Source organism: Mobula hypostoma, chromosome 16, assembly GCF_963921235.1.
Source record: "Mobula hypostoma chromosome 16, sMobHyp1.1, whole genome shotgun sequence".
Taxonomy (NCBI): Eukaryota; Metazoa; Chordata; class Chondrichthyes; order Myliobatiformes; family Myliobatidae; genus Mobula; species Mobula hypostoma.
In genome coordinates this window covers 52,103,311-52,125,311 of record NC_086112.1, presented here as the reverse complement: position 1 = coordinate 52,125,311, position 22,001 = coordinate 52,103,311, and the positions used below count along the sequence as shown (strand labels likewise).

Here is a 22,001-nt window from a genome sequence, read left to right as displayed (position 1 = left end):
TTATGAATGAGCCCTAGAGCCTTCAGAAGGTGTTCTGGATCCAGGTGACAAAACTGCAAAACTCAGACTCTTTTGAGTCCAAGCCTTTCACTGTAAAGCAGCACAATAAAATGATTTGTTAGAACGCAAAGTAACAGTAACCGCATATTTCATCTCAATGTCCTGTGGTCATCCCATTGCAGGAATTTATTTAAATTCTTATCTGACATCTTGGATCTGGCATTAATAAGTACAGTATTTACAACTGTTTTAGGACTACGTGTTTATATAGCAAATGTCTCAGAAGTTATTGCCCATAGCAGAGAACATATTGACAACTAGAGAGTAGAGGGATTAAATGTGGCTTTTAGAGCAGCTGAAATGTTTAGCCTGCAACTTTAACAAAACAGCAGTTGAATAGCAGAAGTGGAGAGCAGCATACAAAATCAGTTGGCGATTTTTTTCCAGGATTAGGGTAAATAAGCAGGGCAGGCTGAAGTAACTTTCACATTAACAAAAACACTATTGTATGACTTTCCATACAGTTTAAATTTGGATAAATTCCAGCATGTTAATAAGCACCAGGAAGTTGTGATGCACTTGCATGTAGGGAAGAAATAGTCCTTTTGCTGTCTTTGACAATGTAGGGTCTAAGCAACAACAGCTGGTTGCTTCAATCACTTCTGTTCTTTACATGTGAAGTAAATAATCCTCACATAGAATGAAAACCAGCTTGCTTGTAGTAGCAATTGATTTATGCCCAGTAGCTGCATTTGATGTGTCTTTCATGTTGGACTTGAACTATATTCACCAAGAATAAAGCAATGAAGTATTGATTTCAGCCTTATAAAATTATGGTATTATTTCGAAGAAAGGCATTCCTTCATCTTAAATAAAATGCAGTCAAGCTCTTTAGTAAAATAATATTCAAGCTGTGGTATTAATTAGCCCTGTGTATTAAGATCTTCAGAAGCAAAACTGCATTATTACCTCTGGCTGGCCAATAATAAGGACAATTGGAGAAAATAAACGCTTCAGTAATATTCTGAACCACAGTAGTATGGACGGGGGCCAATAGTAAGTGTCCTGAATTGGATCAGTTGGACTCGTTGCACATACCTGAAAATTAGCCAATATAAATGGTTAGGCACAGGTCTGTTTTCAGAAAATGCCACTGCTTCCGCACATGAGAAGCGCCACTGGGAATATCATCACATCATTAGTTTTCTGCTGAGAAGGCAGGTGGTTAGTCAATGGACTCATAGCAAAAAAGAACAGCCTAGAAACTGGATTGTGCAATAACTACAGTTGGCCGCCTCTTGTAAAATTTTGACTTTATTCAGAATACATCACGCTGGAAATTATTTCCATGTGAAATTGGGCCAGGCTCTTTCGTGCGCTCTTCACCTTAGCACATGTGATGCTTCCCCAGTATTAGCGTGCTGCAAAATGATGTCATTAGTTATGCACGCCCATTTTCACCCACGTCCCATAAACTGGTGCTGAAATCTCGGCAATATGACCATTTAGGGAAAAAGTGTTGGGGAGGGGGGGTCTTTACAGTGCCAGTGACCTGGGTTCAATTCCTGCTACTATCTATAAGGAGTTCGTATGTTCTCTCCATGATGGCATGAGTTTCCTCCTAGTGCTCTGGTTTCCTCCCACAGTCCAAAGATATATAGGTTATAGGTTAATTGACCATTGTAAATTGTCCTGTGATTAGCTAGGGTTAAGTAGGTGTATTGTTGGGTGGTGTGGCTCATTGGGCTGGAAGGGCCTATTCTGTACTGTATCTGTACATAAATACATGTTTACGTACATGCAAAGATCCAAGAATGACACCACACCATTTTGTTGCTATTTTCATGCATTACAGGCACACAAACTGCGTCTGAGCGCTTCAGACATGATTGCAAGCAGCTCAGAATCCTCCCACACACAGGCACGCCAAAATATGCTACAGTTAACAGTCAGAGATTCCCCCGACATCTAGTTGCTGAGAGAATCATTCTGGAGGTGCCTTAGTGGCGATACCTCTGCAAGCACTCCCATTACCAGAGGTGTCATTATAACTAATCAGGACAGGTGACATAGATGTGCATAAATGTGGCATGATGCTCCTATAGAGTCTTTCAAGGAAGTTAGAAGGAAAGCTGATGAAGGCAAGGCAGTCGATGTTGTCCACATGGACTTCAGCGAGGCCTTTGACGAGGTCCCACATGGGAGGTTCATCAGGAAGGTTCAGCCGCTTGGCATTCAGGATGAGGTAGTAAATTGGTTTAGATATTGGCTTCGTGGGAGAAGCTTGCGAGTGGTAGATGGTTGCCTCTCTGACTGAAGGCCTGTTACTAGTGGAGTGCCACAGGGCTGGGTCTGTTGATATTTGTCATCTACTTCAACAATCTGGATGATCATGTATTAAACTAGATCAGCACATTTATAGGTGACATCAAGATTGGGGGCATATGGGACAGTGAGAAAGGCTGTCAGAGCTTACAATGGGTCTGGATCAGCTGGAAAAATGGGCTGAAAAATGGAAAATGGAATTTAAAGCTGACATGTGTGAGGTGTTGCAGTTTGGGTGGGCAAACCAGGGTAGGACTTCCATCCTGAGTGGTAGGACACCAAGGAGTGTAGCCAAACAGGGGGACCTTGGAATACAGATCAATAATTCCTTGAAAGTGGATTCACAGGTAGATAGGGTCATAAAGGGAGCTTTTGACAAATTGGTTTCATATATCAAAGTATTAAGCACAGGAGTTGGGAAGTAATATTGAAGTTATATAAGATGTGATGTTAGTGATGCCTAATTTAGAGTTCTGGTCATCAACCTACAAGAAGGACATCAATAAGATTGAAAGAGTAGAGAGAAAATTTACAAGGATGTTGTCAGGAGTTGAGGACCTGAGTTATAGGGAAATTTAAATAGGTTAAGACTTTATTTCCTACAGCGTAGGAGAATGAGGGTGATTTGATAAAGGTATGCAAAATTATGAGGGGTATAGATAGAGGAAACAGGTTTTTTCCACTGAGGTTTGGTGAGACTAGAACTAGAGGTCATGGATTAAAGGTGAAATGTTTAAGGGGACCATGAGGGGGAACTTCTTCACTCAAAGTATGGTGAGAGCATGGAATGAGCTTCTAGCATAAATGGTGAATGTGTGTCTGATGTCAATATTTAAGATAGGTACATAGATGGGACTGGTATGGAAAGCTTTGGTCCAGGTGCAGGTCAATGGGACTAGGCAGATTAATAGTTTGGCATTGACTAGATGGGCCAAAGGCCCTGTTTCTGTGCTGTAGTGTTCTATGACTCCATGACTAAAATCTAGAGACTCTTCAGAGTCATGTCATTCTAATCGGGTCTCTGAGGAACAATATATTTGCAAGATGTATATTACATCAAAACAAACTGCAGATGTTGGAAATTGGAACTGGAAACAGAAGTTCCAGGGAACAGATAACAGGATGGGTATCATCTATGGAAAAAGAATGAATTAACAAATCAAAGAGTCCTAAGCATGAAATGTTTTGTTTCTTATTCTATAGAAACTGCCTGACCTGTTGAGTTCTTCCAGCATGTTTTATTTAGGATGTTTTGTGTCTGCTGCAATACATTTGTCTATGTTCCTTTGGCTAGACTTTTACCCAGGCACGGCTTTCATGAAGAAACAATTGAATCATCTCTGATCTCAGGAAGGACCATGCTATTTCTCCAGCACTGGGCTTTGCCAATATTGCTGGCTTCCTACAGCACGCCATTGACTGCTCATACACCCATGAGGACTTCCATTAACAGCCCAAATCTTTTCAAAAGAAGGAAAGATTTTAATTTCCTTCATGTTAAGATGGTTATGAATCATGACTGAAATTTTTGTGTGGCAATTCTTTTTTCAAGGAAACGTACAAGATTCTTTTATCCGAAGGGATTTTGCTCCATTTTGTATTATGTGTAATATAGTTAATAATTTAAATATATTAATAATTTAATAATATATTTATATTTAATAATTCAATAATATTTGAGAAATATTGGGAATATACAGTATTGTTTGATTAAGCATTCTTTGTTTTGCCATTATTCATTACGTATTATAGTAAGAAGTAAGAGAATGGCATCTGTCATCTTGCCACCATGTCATAATTGGGTGCCTCACAAAAAGAAAACGAAAGAAAAGCTAAGTACGCATCGGCTCCTATGTTTTTCTTTTGATTAGTTTCTGGAGATACAAAACATAAGAGTGGTGCGGACTAATTTTTAAAACAAATCCGAGATGGCTACCTACAGTACCTGTTGAAGCACAGCACGTTTTGTTTTGGAAGGGCAGAGAGACATTCAAGTTAATAAAAGTGCTACATGTTTTCCTTTGGAAGAGGAAAGAGACATTCAAGTTTTAAAAAAAGGCAGAAAACAGGTGAAATTAACAGGAAACATGTATGGCATGGGTTCATAATCAGTGAGTACTGGGTGATAATAATAATAAAAAAGCAGAAATGGCTGGCTTCATCAGGAAGATAAATGTGTTCATTTGCACAATAGATAACTGGATGATGTATACTGAAAGAATTGAGCAGTATTTTGAAGCAAATTAATTTACTGTTGAGAAACAAGTGCCAGTGTTGCTGGGTACCATGGGGGGAAAAGCATACAGTTTGCTTAGAAGTGCAAACTTCTAATCAAGCCAACTGACAGGAGCTTTGTTCATATTGTGAGTGTAATACAGGAACATTTAGATCTAATCTTCTGTGGATTGCAGAACGATCTAGGTTTCATAAGCTGAATCAAAAGGAAGGGGAGTTCATTTCAGCTTATGTAGCTGAATTGAAGAAATTGTCTAAGCATTGTCAGTTCAATGATGAGTTTAATGATACACTGAGAGATTGTTTAGTTTGTGGAATCTTACAAGAAAGTATTCAAAAACGGCTCCTAATTGAAGTACAACTTACATTTAAAGAGCAGTTGAAATATCTGTATCAATAGAAACAGCAGCTGGAGGGGCATTTGAGATGCAGCTGGGAATGAAAGTGGTGTGAACAAAATTGTAACACTTAAACAGAAATCTTCCTGGCTAAACAAATTGTGTTACTGTTGTGACAGGGGTTCACATAGACCAGACCAAAGCAGGTTTAAATATGAAATTTTCAGAAAACACAACAAAATAGGACACATACAAAGAACATCTTGGACAGGCGAAGTGAATGGACTGCTTAGGAAAGAGAAAAAGATTAAAAGTCAAGTTGCAGTTTCATAAAGAACACTAATCTGTATGCTGTTGATGAAAAATCTGAAAATGCTGAGAGTTACTGAGGACTGTCTAGCCTTGAGATTTACAACGTGAACACTAACGAGACAAACAATTTGGCTTACACCAGAAGTGAATTGCAAATTAATTAAAATGGAATTGGACCTTGGCTCGGCTGTTTAAGTTATTCCACAAAATGGGTTTGAATGACATTTCAATGATACTGATCTTAAGCCTGCAGATACCAAACTATGAGCCTATATTTGAGAAAAGATAACTCCTGTGGGAATGACATTCATAACAGTGAACTACAATAGCCAATGAGCCACATTGGGCTTGCATGTGGTAAAGAGAGGAGGACCAGCATTGTGGGTTCTGATCAGCTGAGACAACTACAAATTGATTTATCCACCATTTGCGTGCCACATCTCCTACAACAGAGTAAACCGAAAGTGAATTAAGAAAGATACTGGATGACGCCACAGCGGTGTTCAAAGCTGGCATTAGAAAACTCAAACATACCAATGGTAAAATAGTGTTAAATGCAAATAACACACCCGAGTTTTACAAAGCCCTTCCAATTCCTTATAACATCCTTGATAATGTAGACAGTGAGCTAGATCACTTCAAAGCTGAAGAAATTATTTTCATGATTGCAAGGGCCCCAGTAGTTCCAGTAACCAGATCTGTTGTGATTTTAAGGTCACTGTCAACCCAGTACAGAAAGTAGATCAATACCCTCTGCCCAGGATAGTGAATATCTTTGCAAATCCTTCTGGAGGGAAATACTTCAGCAAAATGGACTTAGCTGAGGCCTGTTGAAGCTGAGATGTTATTCCCATAGCACTCTGTGGGCTCGCAGATATTTTGTCAGCATGCAGTGCATAACAACAATGTAGCAAAGACTATGCAGAACCTTGGAGCGGAGGCAGAGTCTGGAACGCAGGACAAAGGTGTCAACTACCAAAGATTGTTACCAGCATCCACTGTCTCAGCTCATATTTGTGCAGAGGAGGCAGGCGCTGTCTGCAAGGATATTAAACGATTTCCGAGCAGACTTCCACCAGAATTCTGCAAAATAAAATTCATGGCTATTAGCAGGGAGAACCTTCCATTCTATCTCACTTTACTAATCTCTCCATTTTTCCGTTCTAGTATTTTCCCTGAATGTAACACATGATTGAATAGCTTCAACAGCTATTTTCAATAGCTTACAACAATCCCTCTGTCTTTAAAATGAATGGCACCTCATTTAAACAACTTAAAAGTCTGTATCAAAAGTTTCGTGAGGATCTCCAATCTGCAGGTCTCCTTGAGATCTCATGTGAAGTCATGAAGTTTCTTTCCACTTTGCTCCATTGTGTGGGATTTATCATTTTGAAGAGAGACTACTGAGTTCTACCTTGTGCTAGGCTCTTCTGGGATGCCAGGAGGGCTTCCTGGTACTTCAGACATTTCTCCATGGCCTGGGGTGATTTGAGTGATTATGTAAGTTACTGTCCCCTCTCCTGTAGACATTGTCTTCTTCATGGTAGCTGATGTGTCTTACTGCTCTGTGGCTTTCAAGGGGATTGGACCTTTGAGGACCTACACCCTCTTCTATTTGTTGTGTAGCCAAGTGCCATAAGATACATGGAATTGGGTGTGGTCTCATCAGGAACTGCATAGTCCTGATTTAGCACAAGATACTGGGTGTAAACCATGCTAACACTGTTCCAAATTAGATTTTTGTCAAGCTCTTGATTTTTTTTCTTATTTGCATTTATGCAGTTAGACATTATTGCTAAATGTAGCCATGGTCTAGCACACCAAAAATGGGTGAATTCTGATTTCTAGGCAGATGCAAGCATGAAATAGATATGCAACTCATGTCTGTTTTTTTAAAAAACAATTCTGTTCCCAAAGTGCTCCATAGGCCTTCTCCTTTCCCTCTGCCCTGCTTCCCTCCTTCCACCTCCTAGTTCTCCTTCCTCCCTGTTCTCTCCCTTCAGACCTTGAAGTCTAGTCTTTCCTGTATCACTTTATCATTGGTGGCTGTGGCTCATTTTCCTAGAGAATGACCCATAGAATAAAATGCCTCATCCTCTTTCTCTCTTTTTATACGGCATTGACAACTTGAATTCATTTGCTTATGCCAGCTGGTGGCGTAGTGGCATCAGCGTCGGACTTCAGAGCGAAGGCTCCCGAGTTCGAATCCTTTGCACACTTTCCATCCGTGCTGGGTTGAGCGTCGAGCTAGCAACTCTACCTCGTCAAAATAAGAAAGCCTGCTAAAAAAAACGCTGTCATGACAGCATTCCGCTAACTCCACTCAGAGTTAAGGGCTTTCTTCTTCTTCTTCTTCTTCATTTGCTTATAAAGTACGGAAGCAGGCCATTCAAGTCATCAGGTCCATTCTAGCTCAGCAGCAAGCCAAGATGAATATATCACCATTGACAGGAACTTTATCAGCAAGAGTCTTGAGGACCGTTCCCAGTTCAACCAGGAATCATAGATGAATCAGGAGATCCACTCACGACTGATGTTTAGGACTGCAGTTTTAAAATTAAGTGAACCTGACCTTTACAAGAAATTACGTTACAACCTCCAGAAAACAATCAGAAGTGCCAAGAAATAATACCAGTCCAGAACTGTGTGCCAGACCAGTCATCATTTGTAGCAGAGCTTATGTGCTATAACAGGTTCCAAATGAAGTCAGGCAGCATCGCTGGAACAGTGCATCCCAACCTGATGAGCTTAACACATTCTGCTCACCTTTTGAACAGTGGCTCAAATCGTGTTCCAGGCCATGTACATTGATCTTTTGCAGATCAGCTGGCAGGGGTATTTTCAAACATTTTAAACCTTTTGAGGTTCCCGCTTGCTAAAAAAATGACAACTATCGCCCCAGTGCCTAAGAAAAACAAGGTAATGTTCCTTGGTACATGTGACAATAATAAACCAATTTACCAGTTTACTAGTTTATATACTGGAAGTCAACCATTATCAATAGAGTTGCAGTTGTGAAAGCAGATTAGTGCATTTAGGAGAGAAGGAAGTTAGAGAAAGAAAATATGACCCATTGTGGGGTGAAATTTTAGTACATTCATTATAATGATTTAAAAACATTAATACATTTATAAATTATAATATGTTCTGATATGCTGAAAATTTAAGCATTTTGCTTGTTTCCACACATAACTTCCTGGGCTCCTATACTTTTAACATTTTCTTTTTCCCTGATATTCTTACATTGCTTCTATGGGGCCAAATCTCTTATAATTAGGCAAATATCATGACTGCAAATAAAAATTCCAAGTGTTCCCATGTGAATTTATTCAGGGCACGTGATCAGTAAAACATAGTTGGAAGTCGGACCGGACCCGCTTAGGAGTTTGAGATGACCAGTTTTGGGAAATTATGCTGAGCCGTAAAAATAAGATCCAAAGTTATTTCTGGAAACACTTACTTAGCAGTTGTAACAGAATTAGTTTTTGGGATTTTCTTGTGTGGGGCTAAATGGTATAAACTTGTTTATGTATATTGTTGGGCAACACACACATAATGCTGGAGGAATTCAGCAAGTCAGGTAGCATCTATGAAGAGGAATTAATAGTCGATGTTTTGGGCTGAAACCCTTCATCAGGGCTGGAAAGTGAGGGGGAAGTCACAGAATAAGAAGTTGGGAGGAAGAGGAAGGAGTACAAGTCGGCTAGTGATAGGTGAAAGCAGGTGAGTGTGTAGGTAGATGGGTGCAGGAGAGGGAATGATTGGTGACAGGTGGAAGAGGCAAAAGGCGGCTGAAAAAGACGGCATCTGATAGCAGAGAGCAGTGAACCAGGGGAGAAAGGGAAGAATGAGTGGCACGAGAGGGAGGTGTGGAGAAGGGAAGGGGTTAGAGGAGAGCCGGAATGCAGAATAAAAAAAGAGAAAAGGAGGAAGGGAGGAGGAAAAATTACCGAAAGTTAGTGAAATCAATGTTCATGCTATTAGGTTGGAGGCTACCAAAACAGATTATGAAATGCTACTCCTCCAACCTGAGTGTGGCCTCATTGTGACAGTAGAGGAGACCATGGAATGACATGTCGGAATGAGAATTGGGAAGTCAAATTGAAATGGGTGGCCACTGGAAAATTCCACCTGTTGTGCCTTTCCATAGATGCTCCTGAACTGCTGAGTTCCTCATGTCTGTTGTCTGTGTTGCTCCAAAGTTCCAGCATCTGCAGAATCCCTTACGGTTGTGTACGTTGTTTACAGTCAAGATCTTTGACAACTGTAACAAATCCATTCTGTGCTTGTGGCAAATTACTTCCCTGGTGTTAGTCACTGCAACATTAATTTTCCTGAGATTTGCTAATCTTTGAAGAAAAGAAGGCTTGAAAAATCATTTAGATGATCGAAGTGGTAACCTCCGTCTCAAATTTAGCACTGATTCAGCACTTGTCTGTAAATTGTACGTGGCCAAAAATCTTAAATTTCATTCATCAAACCCAAAGGGGAAAAAGTGGCCAGTTCTCCATGGGAGAGACAGTATTTGATGCAGAATAGCTTGTTCAGCAGAGGCTCCATTGATATCTGAAATGAAAGAGAAGGCAGAAAGCAATACATCAACCTTTATGCAGGCTAAAATTGGAAATTCGTCATTAGTATCAAGCTCAAGCTCTTTTTCTATCTATTAATTTTGTTCACTTTTACTATTTAACTTCATTGTTTCACATCAATGCCTCTACCCTGACCTTTGTACCCACTTCAAAAGAGCAATTACCTGCACCTAACTTGCCCAGCCCCTCCCTATGTGTCTTAACTCAAATGGCCCTTTTCATCTCCGCAGCTGATTCTAATAACTTCTTTGTTATCAGTCTTTTAGCTTTCTAAACCTCATCTGTCTGTAACCTTTCACCTTCCCCAACACTCTTGTGCTTGCTCTCGTTCTCAGTTTGCTCTCATCAAATTTAAAAGCACAAATGTATGTTCTAACTCAGTTCGTTGCCTTGACCTTGCTAAAATCTGTAATCTTTTCTGCACTCCCCTGGCCTTTCATGCTTTCATCGTCCATGCTTTCAGCTGCTTATGAACCTGCTGTTTCCTTTATAGTGGCATCCAAACACCTTGCCGCTCAAGCCCCAAACTGACCTAAACCATTCCACCTTTGCCGACTGCTTTATCTCATTTACCTCTTTTATTCCTCTGCTAAATTCTTATATTTCAGGAAATATCATTCAACTCTTGAGCAATGTATTCTTATATTTGCCCCCAGGTGAAGGAACTCTGCAATTCATCTTTATGCCAAATATCATTAGTCCTCGACTTCTCCAGCTCTTATTTGCTATTTCAGTGTTGCTCTATGTTAATTTTACCTCTTTTACTCAATTGATCCTTCAGCCCATGATGTCTGTGCCAAACATGAGGTGAATTAAATTAAATCTATTCTACCTTAAATTGTTTCCATACCTCTGTTCCCTGCACATTTGTGTGTCTACCTGACTGTAACACCTGTGTAGCGTTTGTCTTATCTTGAGTGACTGGTTGCTGCACTCTTTATGGGAAAATCAAATCACATAGTACTGCACTAGGTGCAAGTGGACTATCAGAAGCTCTAGGTATCGAAAGGAGACAGTGAATAGTAAGCACACACTTCTGGAGGTAAGTTTGTTTATAAAAATAGCAATATATACAAAATATTTAGATGAGTAAGAACAATTCAAAATTCCAACATTCTGACTTCGGTTCCAAATCTCAGATATCAAACAAAAACAAATTCCTTTTTAGTTAAAATCAGTGAGATTCATTAGAACAACCTTTATTATTCCAGTTTCTCAAATTAATTACATCTAATGTTATTCCCTATTTAAAGGTTTACAGACTAACACTTGTCTTTTTATTTATCCCTAGTTAGTTATGAACTAATTGAATTTCTATTCTTAAGTATTATGGTTAACTTCAGTTCCAGTTCAAGTCAGTATATCTAAAAATTCAAATTCAACCCCCCCAAAAAATATATATATAACTTAACTCTTTTCACAACAATTCTCCAACATCACAACTTTTAAACAAAGTAAATCTCATTTAATAACTTATCAAACTCTTTGCAAAAATAACAGTTCTTGCAGAAAATCAAATTCAGACCCTTCGAATGAAAAATAAATTGATATAACTTGATTTTCAGAGCCAAGGTCCATCTTCACTATGTCTTTTATCCCATTCTCTAAAATCAACTACCTGTATTCTTTCTTTTCTAACCCTGGCCTCTTTGCCACCACATATCTTTAAAAGCCATTAGATTATACCCTTTTTTATGAAACTGAGCTCACATATAGATAAAAGGAGTAACACACTTGAAATGTTGAGGAAACTCAGAAAGTCAGGCATCATCTATGGAGGGGAAATAAACTCTCAACGTTCAGACTGAGATCCTTCATTAGCTCCTGACTTTGATGATAGACTTTGGCCCCAAAAATGTTGACTGTTTATTTCCCTCCGTAGATGCTGCCTGACTTGCTGCATTGCTCCAGATTTACATCATTTGCAGAATCTCTTGTGTCTGAAAGATAACAGGAACCATTTCATTTTTAAAAGTCCTTCAATTCTTACAAGATATTGTTTACCAAAATAAGAGAGCGCAGCAGTGAGGAACATATATAGGTATTGACTGAGGATTGGTTAAAAGTAAGAAAACTGATTTATTTTCCATGTAGCAGGTGGAAACTAATATGGAAAGATTAAACATCATCCATGTCAGTGGAAGGAATGGAAAGGTGGTTAGTTGCAAATTATTGAGAAAGTGAAAGGTGTTGGTGTTCTGAGGGACCTGGGTATCCTTGTGCACTGACGGTTAACATGCAGGTACAGCGAACATATACAATTAGTTGTAAGTAGAGTAATCTTGGTCCAATTACATAGGGCACAGAGAAGATCACATCTGGAAAATTTTATACACATCTGGTCTCCCTACTTATGGATATATCTGCAATAGATGGAGTACTGAGAAAATTCACTCCGTTGGTGGTTGATACGGGGTGGGGTAGGAGATATCAGAGAAGGAGAGGCCGTCTTACTAGGGCCTAGAAGAGTAAGAGGTGAACTTAATGAAATGCACGTCATTCTTAAGGTGCTTGACAGGGTAGATGTGGATTTGAGATTTTGCCTAGCTCTGGGGTGCAGATCAAGAATGATAGTATTAAAATAAGGGGTCAGTCGTTCAGGACAGCAAAAAGAAATTTCTTCTGGAAATGATCAATTTCTGGAATTTATTGCCCAAAAAGATAGCGGAGTCACAGATATTGAAGAGAGAGGTCAATAGGTTTTCAGATGTAAACAGAATCAAGGGAAATTGGACTGGAATAGTAAAGATGTGCTGAGGTAAAATATCAGTAATGATCTTACTGCATAGTGGGTCTGTCTCTTATTTCATAAGTTAGGATTTCTGGAATTTTGACCCTGTATTGTTTCATTCACAGCTCTGATTTGTTTTTTTTAATGCATTCAAATTGATATACTGGTGGTGAAAGGTGAGCAATCCAAACTGCTCACTCTGTTTCTCTTCCTACACCTGCTAATCGTTTCTAGGAAAATTTAGTATAGATTTCCAACATTTACTCTGTGTTGATTTTGATTTATAATCAAGATTGATTGTCAGTGGCTGAATAAACTTTGAGAAGTTATGGCTATGTAGCTCAAAGTTTTTAAAATAGTCAGTTTATAATTTAACTATTTTAATGTGATGGCCTCAGATATGAAATTCTGCTGACTTAATATCATAGAAGCAAAAATTGAAGCTACTTGAAATCTGGTGTGTTTTTTTTGTACATGTGACATTTTTAAAGAAAAGTAACTTAAAACATTTTTGCTTCAATTACATTTACATTTTTGCTAACTTTATGTTGTACTTCAAAATTTATTGCAATCTTAAGACTCAGACAATAACATTAAACATAATTTGTTTAAATAAATGTTAAGACTATAGACCTTTAAAAAGCTGTAAGTCTTTCAGACTGATTTATCATTTATCTATATGAGTTACTGTTTAGATTTTGTTTTTACTAGTATTTTCTTTTGGCAGGTATAGCATATCTTAGTGGAATGTGCAGTGAGAAAAGAAAGTGTGTTCTTGCTGAGGACAATGGACTGAATCTGGCATTTACAATTGCACATGAGATGGGTCACAAGTAAGTAAGAACCATAAATAATCACATAAAATTAACTGTTCTCATTGGTGAGCTGTAGCCGGTTTCCTGTTTTATTATGTTGTTAAGTTGGCTTAAATAAGTAAGAAAATCAGATAAGCATTTAGTAAGTAGTCAGCTCATCGCCTCATGTTATCTGCCTGTCCAGTGTAGGCAGCTAAATTCACTCTTGTTTTTGAGATTTGTATTGTTTTAGCTCTATAGAACACCTCCCATTTGGGTTAAATATAAATCTCAATAAACTGGTATCTCAGGAAAACATAATCAGGTCAAGGTAATCATCTTACTGGTAATCTTTAGCAACAGGCGGGCATGACATACAGATGTGAAGGATCAAAGTATGTCACATTAATTTCGAAATGCAGATTCATTTATCTCTGTAGAGCTTCAAAGTGGACTCAAATTTACTCAAATATGTTCAGTTATAATATCTTAAGGAGTAATTCTAATGGCCTGGGTCCCTGAAACTGTTTTAAAATGTATTAAAATGGGCATTATTTGAAATCTTCCTCAGTGGTTTGTTGTCCAGGGAATTTGTCAGTTGCTCACTCCCCTCATGTTAGTAAAGCCCCTACACAAAATATCAGAAAGTCATTTATCTAACTCATTGACTTGATGCAGCCTGTGCACAGAACATGCTGTGGCGAGCATTTGGTCCACGATGAGAGATGAGAAAGCTTGTTTAACCAACAGCTATTTTTATTGTGATAAATTCAAAAAGAGACCGGATGCTATGACCTGGGGAGAGGTCCCACTCAGTCGCATGCAGATAGGGGAGGTGACTATCACACACCACAGTTACAGTCAGGGTAACCCACAAGCACACTTGTGAAACAGTCTAACCCAAGCTAAAATGTAGCAATAAATGAACTTGAGCGTCCCACCATAATCCCACAAAAGCATTTTAAAACAAAAACAATACATTATACTGGCAACTAGGAATGCTGGAGTGGGCTGTAGACCATGCCCCCTCCCCAGAGCACTACACTGCCCACACCTGAGTGGTCAGCCATCCCCAGCAAATCCAGAGTCCACAACAAAAGCCAAAAATCCCATTGGTGGCCCACGGGAGGCGCTGCTTAGTGAGGTGAGAGGCAGGGCACCCGGAGTGTCACTTCCTTCCTTCAGTGGTGACTAAGCCCTGATACGGTGCCAACCGATCCCGGTGCAACACGGCTGCCTTCCGCTGCTCAGGCAACCCGGTATACCGCATCAGAGATACCGCCGAGCACCTCTCCCGGCCCCTTCTAATGGCTTCCAAGCTTGGGGGATAGTCCTTTCTTCCGGGTGGGGCAGTAGACCCATTCTGGGATCCCCACCAGGTTCTGCTGCGTTGGCACCCTAGACTGGCAGCCCGGCCTTTTCTGGAACATGCAAGTGTCACAGCAGTGCACGAACAGCTCCGCGTCATGCCTGTGCCCAGACCAATAGAAGCGTTCACGCAGCTTTGCGACCCCAAAATGGCCAGCCCTCACCAGCCTGTGCACTGACCACAGTACCATGGCGCGGAGCCCCAGCTGCAGGAGATGTCTGTCCTTGTCGGGGAATGGCTACCGCTGGAAGAGTGACCCGTTATGCATCTCCAGCACGCTCCACTGAGACTATAGGCCTTTGGTCTCTGGATCTGGGTTGGACACCTCTGCCCACTCTGGGCCCTATCCCACGCTCAGCCGTTCCCCCACCCGGGACAGCGCAGATCGCTCAGCTGCTCGCCGTGCAGCTCCTGGTCGATGGTGGGAAGGTCTACCTCGCCACCGGGTGCCTGCCACCACCATTTGTCCCTGGTTTTGCTGTGTGGCGTTCGGCCACTGTGAGCTGTGCTACACTGCGGTAGGCCTCTGTGAGACCAGTGAGTGTTTGTTGCTGCCTCCGCCAGCTCTGCTTTCTGGAGTTTCTCTGCCGGAGAGCCACGGCTTCAGTGCCAAGGTAATGTTACCCCTGGCAGATCCACATGGACCCCCGGTGAGACAACAGGTCCAGGCCAATGATGCAGGACTCCCGGATGTCAGGTAGCTAGACTTTGTGCTCCAGTGTGCTTTTCGCCACTGCGATGAGCAGCCACCTCTTCCCTCTCATCATCGTTCGGTCGCCGGTAATTGAAGGTGGCTGGACTGCTGTTGTCGTCCACCCAGGCAAGGATAGCTGGTCCGTGTTGGGTAGGGCACCCGGACGGATGATGGTGATGGTTGTCCCCGTGTACACCAACGCGTGGCATCTGATACCCTCAATTACGCAGTCCACGTATAACCTTGTTCTTCACTCAAACGGCTAACCTGGAGAGGCGACAATGCAGGAATCCAGCTGGAGGGCGCAGGAGGCACTGCCCGCTCAGCATTTCCCAGTGGCTGCGCTGGGCTGTGGCGTGGTGCTGGTATGGGGCAGTTCAGGGCCACATGGCCTGCCTCACCACACCGGTAGCAGGGATCGCTCCGTGACACGCAGCGGGGCCGCCACAGTGCTGGTCGGACCTGCCTCACGGGCTCCCAGTGTGTGAGCTGATGCTGCAACAGCTTGAGAGGCTAAAATTGCTTCTGTCTTCTCTGCCTCTGCTAGCACCTCGGCCAGCGATGACGGTGATGCATCCCTGCCTTTACGAAGGCGGTCTTCTCGGGCCACGGGAGGGAAATGGGGTTGGCCATGCCGAGCACAGTGGCGGAGATCTGCGGCTAATGCCCCCAGGCTTTCTCCCACATGGCACCACCTGCTGCCCAGTTCTTCCCTCAATGCTTCCTCCAGCGGCCTCTGCTCAAAACGCTGCTCCAGAACCACTACGAGGGCCCTGTAGTCCTGCTGCTCAGCTGGCACTAGGTCGCGGAGGGCCCGCAGGGCATCCCCCTCCAGCACTACTGCTGTCTCAGTGGGGCCCAACCTGCTGTGCCACATGGCAAGTTAGACTTGCACCAGGTAAGGCTCCAGGAGGCTGGCACCTTTGTATCTGAGGAGCTTTAGGGTGGACGATATGGCATGAATTGCTGAGGACCATCAGTCTTCCTCTTGCTCCTGTGATGTCGGTGATGCCCGCCATGTTGTCCACCCTCCTGTGGCTGCAGTATCTTGAGTTCCCCGGTGTGGGCCACGAGGAGTTGAGTGATGTGCTCCGCTGTGTCCCCCAGGTTGTGGAGCCAGGGTACGGTTGCCCCACTGGGGTTCTCTGGCAAGGCACGATGCTTGGTTCCCAGGTCCTCCGCCTGAATCAGTGCCCCATCTTTGGGTGCCCAGCCTGGGGACGTGGGGGAGACATATTGCTCAATCCTTGGGTCTTAAGGTGTTCCATCCAACGTAGCTCTTCAATCTCACTGTCAGTTTCTAATCTCACTTCTAACACCAACGTGGCAAGCACTTGGTCTGTGATGACAGATGAGAAAGCTCGCTTAACTCAAAAGCCATTTTTATTGTGATAAACACAAAAGCGGACCAGGCGCTATGACCTAGGGAGGGAACCCCTTCAGTCAGATACAGATGGGGGAGGTGATTATTGCACATTCTTGTTATAGTCAGGCTGAATCACAAATGCACAAGTGAATAACTGTATGACCCAAGCTAAAATGTACCAATAAATTAACTTGAACATCCCACCATAATCCCACAAACACATTTTAAAACAAGGACAATAAATACCGCTTGCAACTAGGAATGCAGGGCGAGCTGTTGGCCAGCAGCCCCATCCCTGGAGCACTGCAAACACAATCTTCATAAAGCTGCGTATAATACAAATTGCATTTGGTAAATTGTGCTGATGCACGTCCTTTGAAAGAGCAATCAGATTAATTCCATTCCTTCACTTTAACCCCATAGCCCTACAATTTTTCCCTTCAGCAATTTAAACAATTTTCTTTCTTAAAAGTTATTATTGCACTTTCTAACACCATGATTCCACATGATACACTCCAGACATTGTACCTACTGTACAAAGCAACATTTCTGCACATGTTACAGCTTCACGATCATTCACACCTCTGTCAAATTACCTCTTAACCCTCAGCACTCTTAAAGGGAATAGCCTCCAATTTACAGAATCACTGTTCACTGGTGATATTCTGATAAAATTATTCTGTACTCTCCCTCAACATCATTAATAAAATCTGAATGCCTGGGACTGAAAACAATACCCCATCTGAGACCTAGCTAGTGATTTATAAAGAATAATTTCCTTGTTTTTCTGTGTGCCTCCTTAAATAAATTCAAAGACCCATTATTTTTAACTGCCGTTTCATCTTGTGCTGCCAATTTAAAGTATTTGTTTGCATAATCACAAATCTCTGTGAATGTTTTCCCTTTAGAATTACATGATGTAGTTATATTACCTGCCATACGTCTGCAAATTTCACCTCCCAAAGCCCATTGCTTCTTTGTGTCAAGAAATTGGACCCACTGGCACAAAATTATGCATAAATTCTTTGCTTGTACCTGTTCGCATCACATATCATCAGTCCTGGGTGGATTAGCGATTATCATAAAATTGGCCTGAGGAACTTCATCTTGGCAGACCTGATGTTTTCTCAGTAACCTTTGCACAGTTAATGTCACAGTTCAGGTGCTTACCTTTACTTCACTGCTGAGAGAAATTAAAGCCTGTGAGTTACATCAGTGTTCTTCACTGCCCACTCACAAAAAGCACGTGTAGATTACACAAGGTTACAGTGAGATCACGGTTAAGTACTCTGCTCTGTCACATTGCTGTCACTGTACACAGCATTCGCCAGCTCCTCTTCTCAGTGGCTAACAATATGTTAAAGAACTCACTGATCACTTGCTTTGTACTTACAATTCCTTGTGAATTTCTGGTAGTGCTCACTGGTCCTCAACCCATGGCTTACAGAGACTTAAGGCCACTTGTGACATACCAGTTGATCCATTGCATTTGGCAGGGATGACCCAATGCGTTATCCATTGCCCGTATTTTTCCTCACTTCCATGGCAACATTTTCTAATGCCATGGGGAGTGTTCTGTAAGCAATGGCTTGCTTCCAAGCAATTAGCATGGCATTGATGCAGGATCTGTGATCTTTGCTGGCGGCTCAAAATGGGAATCACACAGGTCCCATTATTGCTTATGAAGTCATGCACTAAATCCCACAGTGCTATCTTTGATATATTTTGGCCTGACTTTGTGATTTTTTTTTCAGATCATCTGGGTGCTACAACTTTCCACCTCACATCTATAATGCACCAAAAGATGTTGAACTCCAATTTAAAGGAATTAGTTTTTTTTCACAATTTTGTATGGCATACTTTTATTTTAAAATTAAGACTCCATATCCATGCCCAGGTCATTAATCACATCATAAAGCGGTAGTTCCAATACTCTGCTATGAAGAACACCACCGAACACTTGCCTTCAGACAAAAAATCAATTCGTTTGTTGGTACGCTCTGCCTTTCCTCTCTAAGACAGTTTCAGATTTCATCTCTGCTGTTGGCAGAGTAATACCACCAACTTCAATTGTCCCAGCCTTTAGGAAGTACAATTGATAAGTTCTTTTTACATCCAAAAGGATTACAGTAATTATATTTAAACAATGGATTTTAAATATCTCTGATCATGATTTTGAGGGTGTTAAATAGTCAATGACATGGTCCCTGGGTTTCAATGGCATTCCAGTGGGTCCCTTGCCATTCAAGAATCTGTTGAATAGTTGTCAGCACAGTCCAATTTTTTGGTCTTGGATTGTCACTCTGTGCATGATGGGATATGTGATATGCGGTGGATAATTGTAGAAACACCGAGAAGGCTTCATCACAAAAAGAGGCCATTCAACTTATTGAGTCTACGCCGGTTCTTGCATATCTTTGCCACAGGTCCTTTTTCAGAATTGTGCCTTCCAGTTTATATTTCTTCTCCTTGTCAATGCTCTCAAAGTGTATCACCTTGCATTGCATTTCTAGCACAAGAAATAGTGGATGCATTAGTGATAATTTTTCAAAACTCTTTAGATTCTGGATTAGTTCCTGGGGATTGGGGGGTGGCTAATGTAACCCCGCTTTTTAAAAAAGGAGGGAGAGAGAAACCGGGGAATTGTAGACGGGTAAGCTTGACATCGGTGGTGGGGAAAATGCTAGAGTCAGTTATCAAAGATGTGATAACAGCACATTTGGAAAGCGGTGAAATCATTGGACAAAGTCAGCATGGATTTGTGAAAGGAAAATCATGTCTGACGAATCTCATAGAATTTTTGAGGATGTAACTAGTAGAGTGGATAGGGGAGAACCAGTGGATGTGGTATATTTGGATTTTCAAAAGGCTTTTGACAAGGTCCCACACAGGAGATTAGTGTGCAAACTTAAAGCACACGGTATTGGGGGTATTGTATTGATGTGTATAGAGAATTGGTTGGCAGACAGGAAGCAAAGAGTGGGAATAAACAGGATCTTTTCAGAATGGCAGGTAATGACAATTAGGGTACCACAAGGCTCAGTGCTGGGACCCCAGTTGTTTACAATATATATTAATGACTTAGATGAGGGAATTAAATGCAGCATCTCCAAGTTTGCGGATGACACGAAGCTGGGCGGCAGTGTTAGCTGTGAGGAGGATGCTAAGAGGATGCAGGGTGACTTGGATAGGTTGGGTGAGTGGGCAAATTCATGGCAGATGCAATTTAATGTGGATAAATGTGAGGTTATCCACTTTGGTGGCAAGAACAGGAAAACAGATTATTATCTGAATGGTGACCGATTAGGAAAAGGGGAGGTGCAACGAGACCTGGGTGTCATTGTACACCAGTCATTGAAAGTGGGCATGCAGGTACAGCGGGCGGTGAAAAAGGCGAATGGCATCCTGGCATTCATAGTAAGAGGATTCGAGTACAGGATTAGGGAGGTACTCCTGCAGTTGTACAAGGCCTTGGTGAGACCACACCGAGAGTATTGTGTGCAGTTTTGGTCCCCTAATCTGAGGAAAGACATCCTTGCCATAGAGGGAGTACAAAGAAGGTTCACCAGATTGATTCCTGGGATGGCAGGACTTTCATATGATGAAAGACTGGATCGGCTAGACTTATACTCTCTGGAATTTAGAAGATTGAGGGGGGACCTTATTGAAACGTATAAAATTCTAAAGGGATTGGACAGGCTAGATGTAGGAAGATTGTTCCCGATGTTGGGGAAGTCCAGAACGAGGGGTCACAGTCTGAGGATAAAGGGGAAGCCTTTTAGCACCAAGATGAGGAAAAACTTCTTCACTCAGGGAGTAGTGAATCTGTGAAATTCTGTGCCACAGGAAACAGTTGAGGCCAGTTCATTGGCTATATTTAAGAGGGAGTTAGATATGGACCTTGTGGCTAAAGGGATCAGGGGGTATTGAGAGAAGGCAGGTACAGGGTTCTGAGTTGGATGATCAGCCATGATCGTACTGACTGATGGTGCAGGCTTGAAGGGCCGAATGGCCTACTCCTGCACCTATTTTCTATGTTTCTATGTTTCTATGTTTCATGTGTGGCATCTCCAGCCATTCCTGCAAAAACCTCAAGTAGCTTCCTCAGTTTCACTATGCTTCCAAGTTTTATGACATCTGGAAAAACTGCTTTCAGTATTTAACTGAATAAAATGAATTGATAATATTGGAAAGAAGCAAATTTGTTAGTGATACTGAAAAGAAGAAAGGATAAAGGGATGAAATTGCTTTACAGTAATATGTTAGGAAGGGGTTTGTTCAGGATTTTACATTTTGCCAGTTTTTGGAGGGGCCAGTGCACAAATTCTTGCTGAAATGCATAACCTCACATTATATGTCCATTTTTGCACTCCCTTCACGCATGTGTGTATACACACACACCTTGCACATATAGTCTACTCACTATGTCTTGACTGCTGATTTTACATAGCGCTCAGTTTTCTCTTTCACTGAAATAAAATAAATGGAGGGAAATTTTGACATCAACTCAATACAAGTCCATTTGATGCAGCCAACTTTCCTCAATGTGCACAACAAGGAAAAACATGAATGAGGAGGCCAAAAGATACAGAGATGGTGCTGTAGTTACTCACAATCCGATAATCAAATGCTAACAGAGCACTGACTGTGAGGATTGGTTTTAATTGTTATTTGATGATCAACATCAGGAATGATACAAATCTCCCAATTACTTCTTGGTAAATTAAATAGAATGCATCTGGCATGGTAAGATGAGCTATCAAAGCTTGGTGCGCCTTGTCATGGTGTCATAGAGTCAAATAACACTGCAACACAGAAATAGGCTCTTTGGCCCATCTCATTTGTGCCCATTCATTAATCAGCTTAGTGCCATTGACCTGCACCTGGACCATAAGATCTCCATACCACTCCCATCCATACATCTATCCAAATTTCACTTAATTGTTGAAATTAAATCCACATCCACCACTTGCGCTGTTCCACCACATGCCTCAGTGTCCTGTTGCTCACCGTATGAGACCTACCCTGGTTGATCTTCCCAAAGTGCAATACTTCACAGTGTCTGCACTAACTTCCATCTGGCAGTTTTCAGCCCATATTTGCAGCTGATTCAAATCCTGCTGCAAGCTTTGATAGTCCTTCTCACTGTTGATGTGGTTTACCACATGATCTTCCAGATGATTGATATAGATGACAAGCAACAATGGACCCAGTACTGACCCCTGCGGCACACCACTAGTCCCAG

At 41.6% G+C, this 22,001-nt stretch overlaps 1 protein-coding gene across 2 annotated transcripts in view; it reads left to right on the top strand.

Annotated features, from left to right (window-relative positions):
- The window catches only part of LOC134357401 (A disintegrin and metalloproteinase with thrombospondin motifs 19-like), a 381,779-nt gene that overhangs the window by 111,975 nt on the left and 247,803 nt on the right, over positions 1-22,001 (top strand). For both annotated transcript variants that reach the window (XM_063068949.1, XM_063068950.1), the window contains exon 8: positions 13,261-13,366. In XM_063068949.1, coding sequence (XP_062925019.1) covers positions 13,261-13,366 — 106 coding nt within the window. The remainder of the gene's footprint in view (positions 1-13,260; positions 13,367-22,001) is intronic.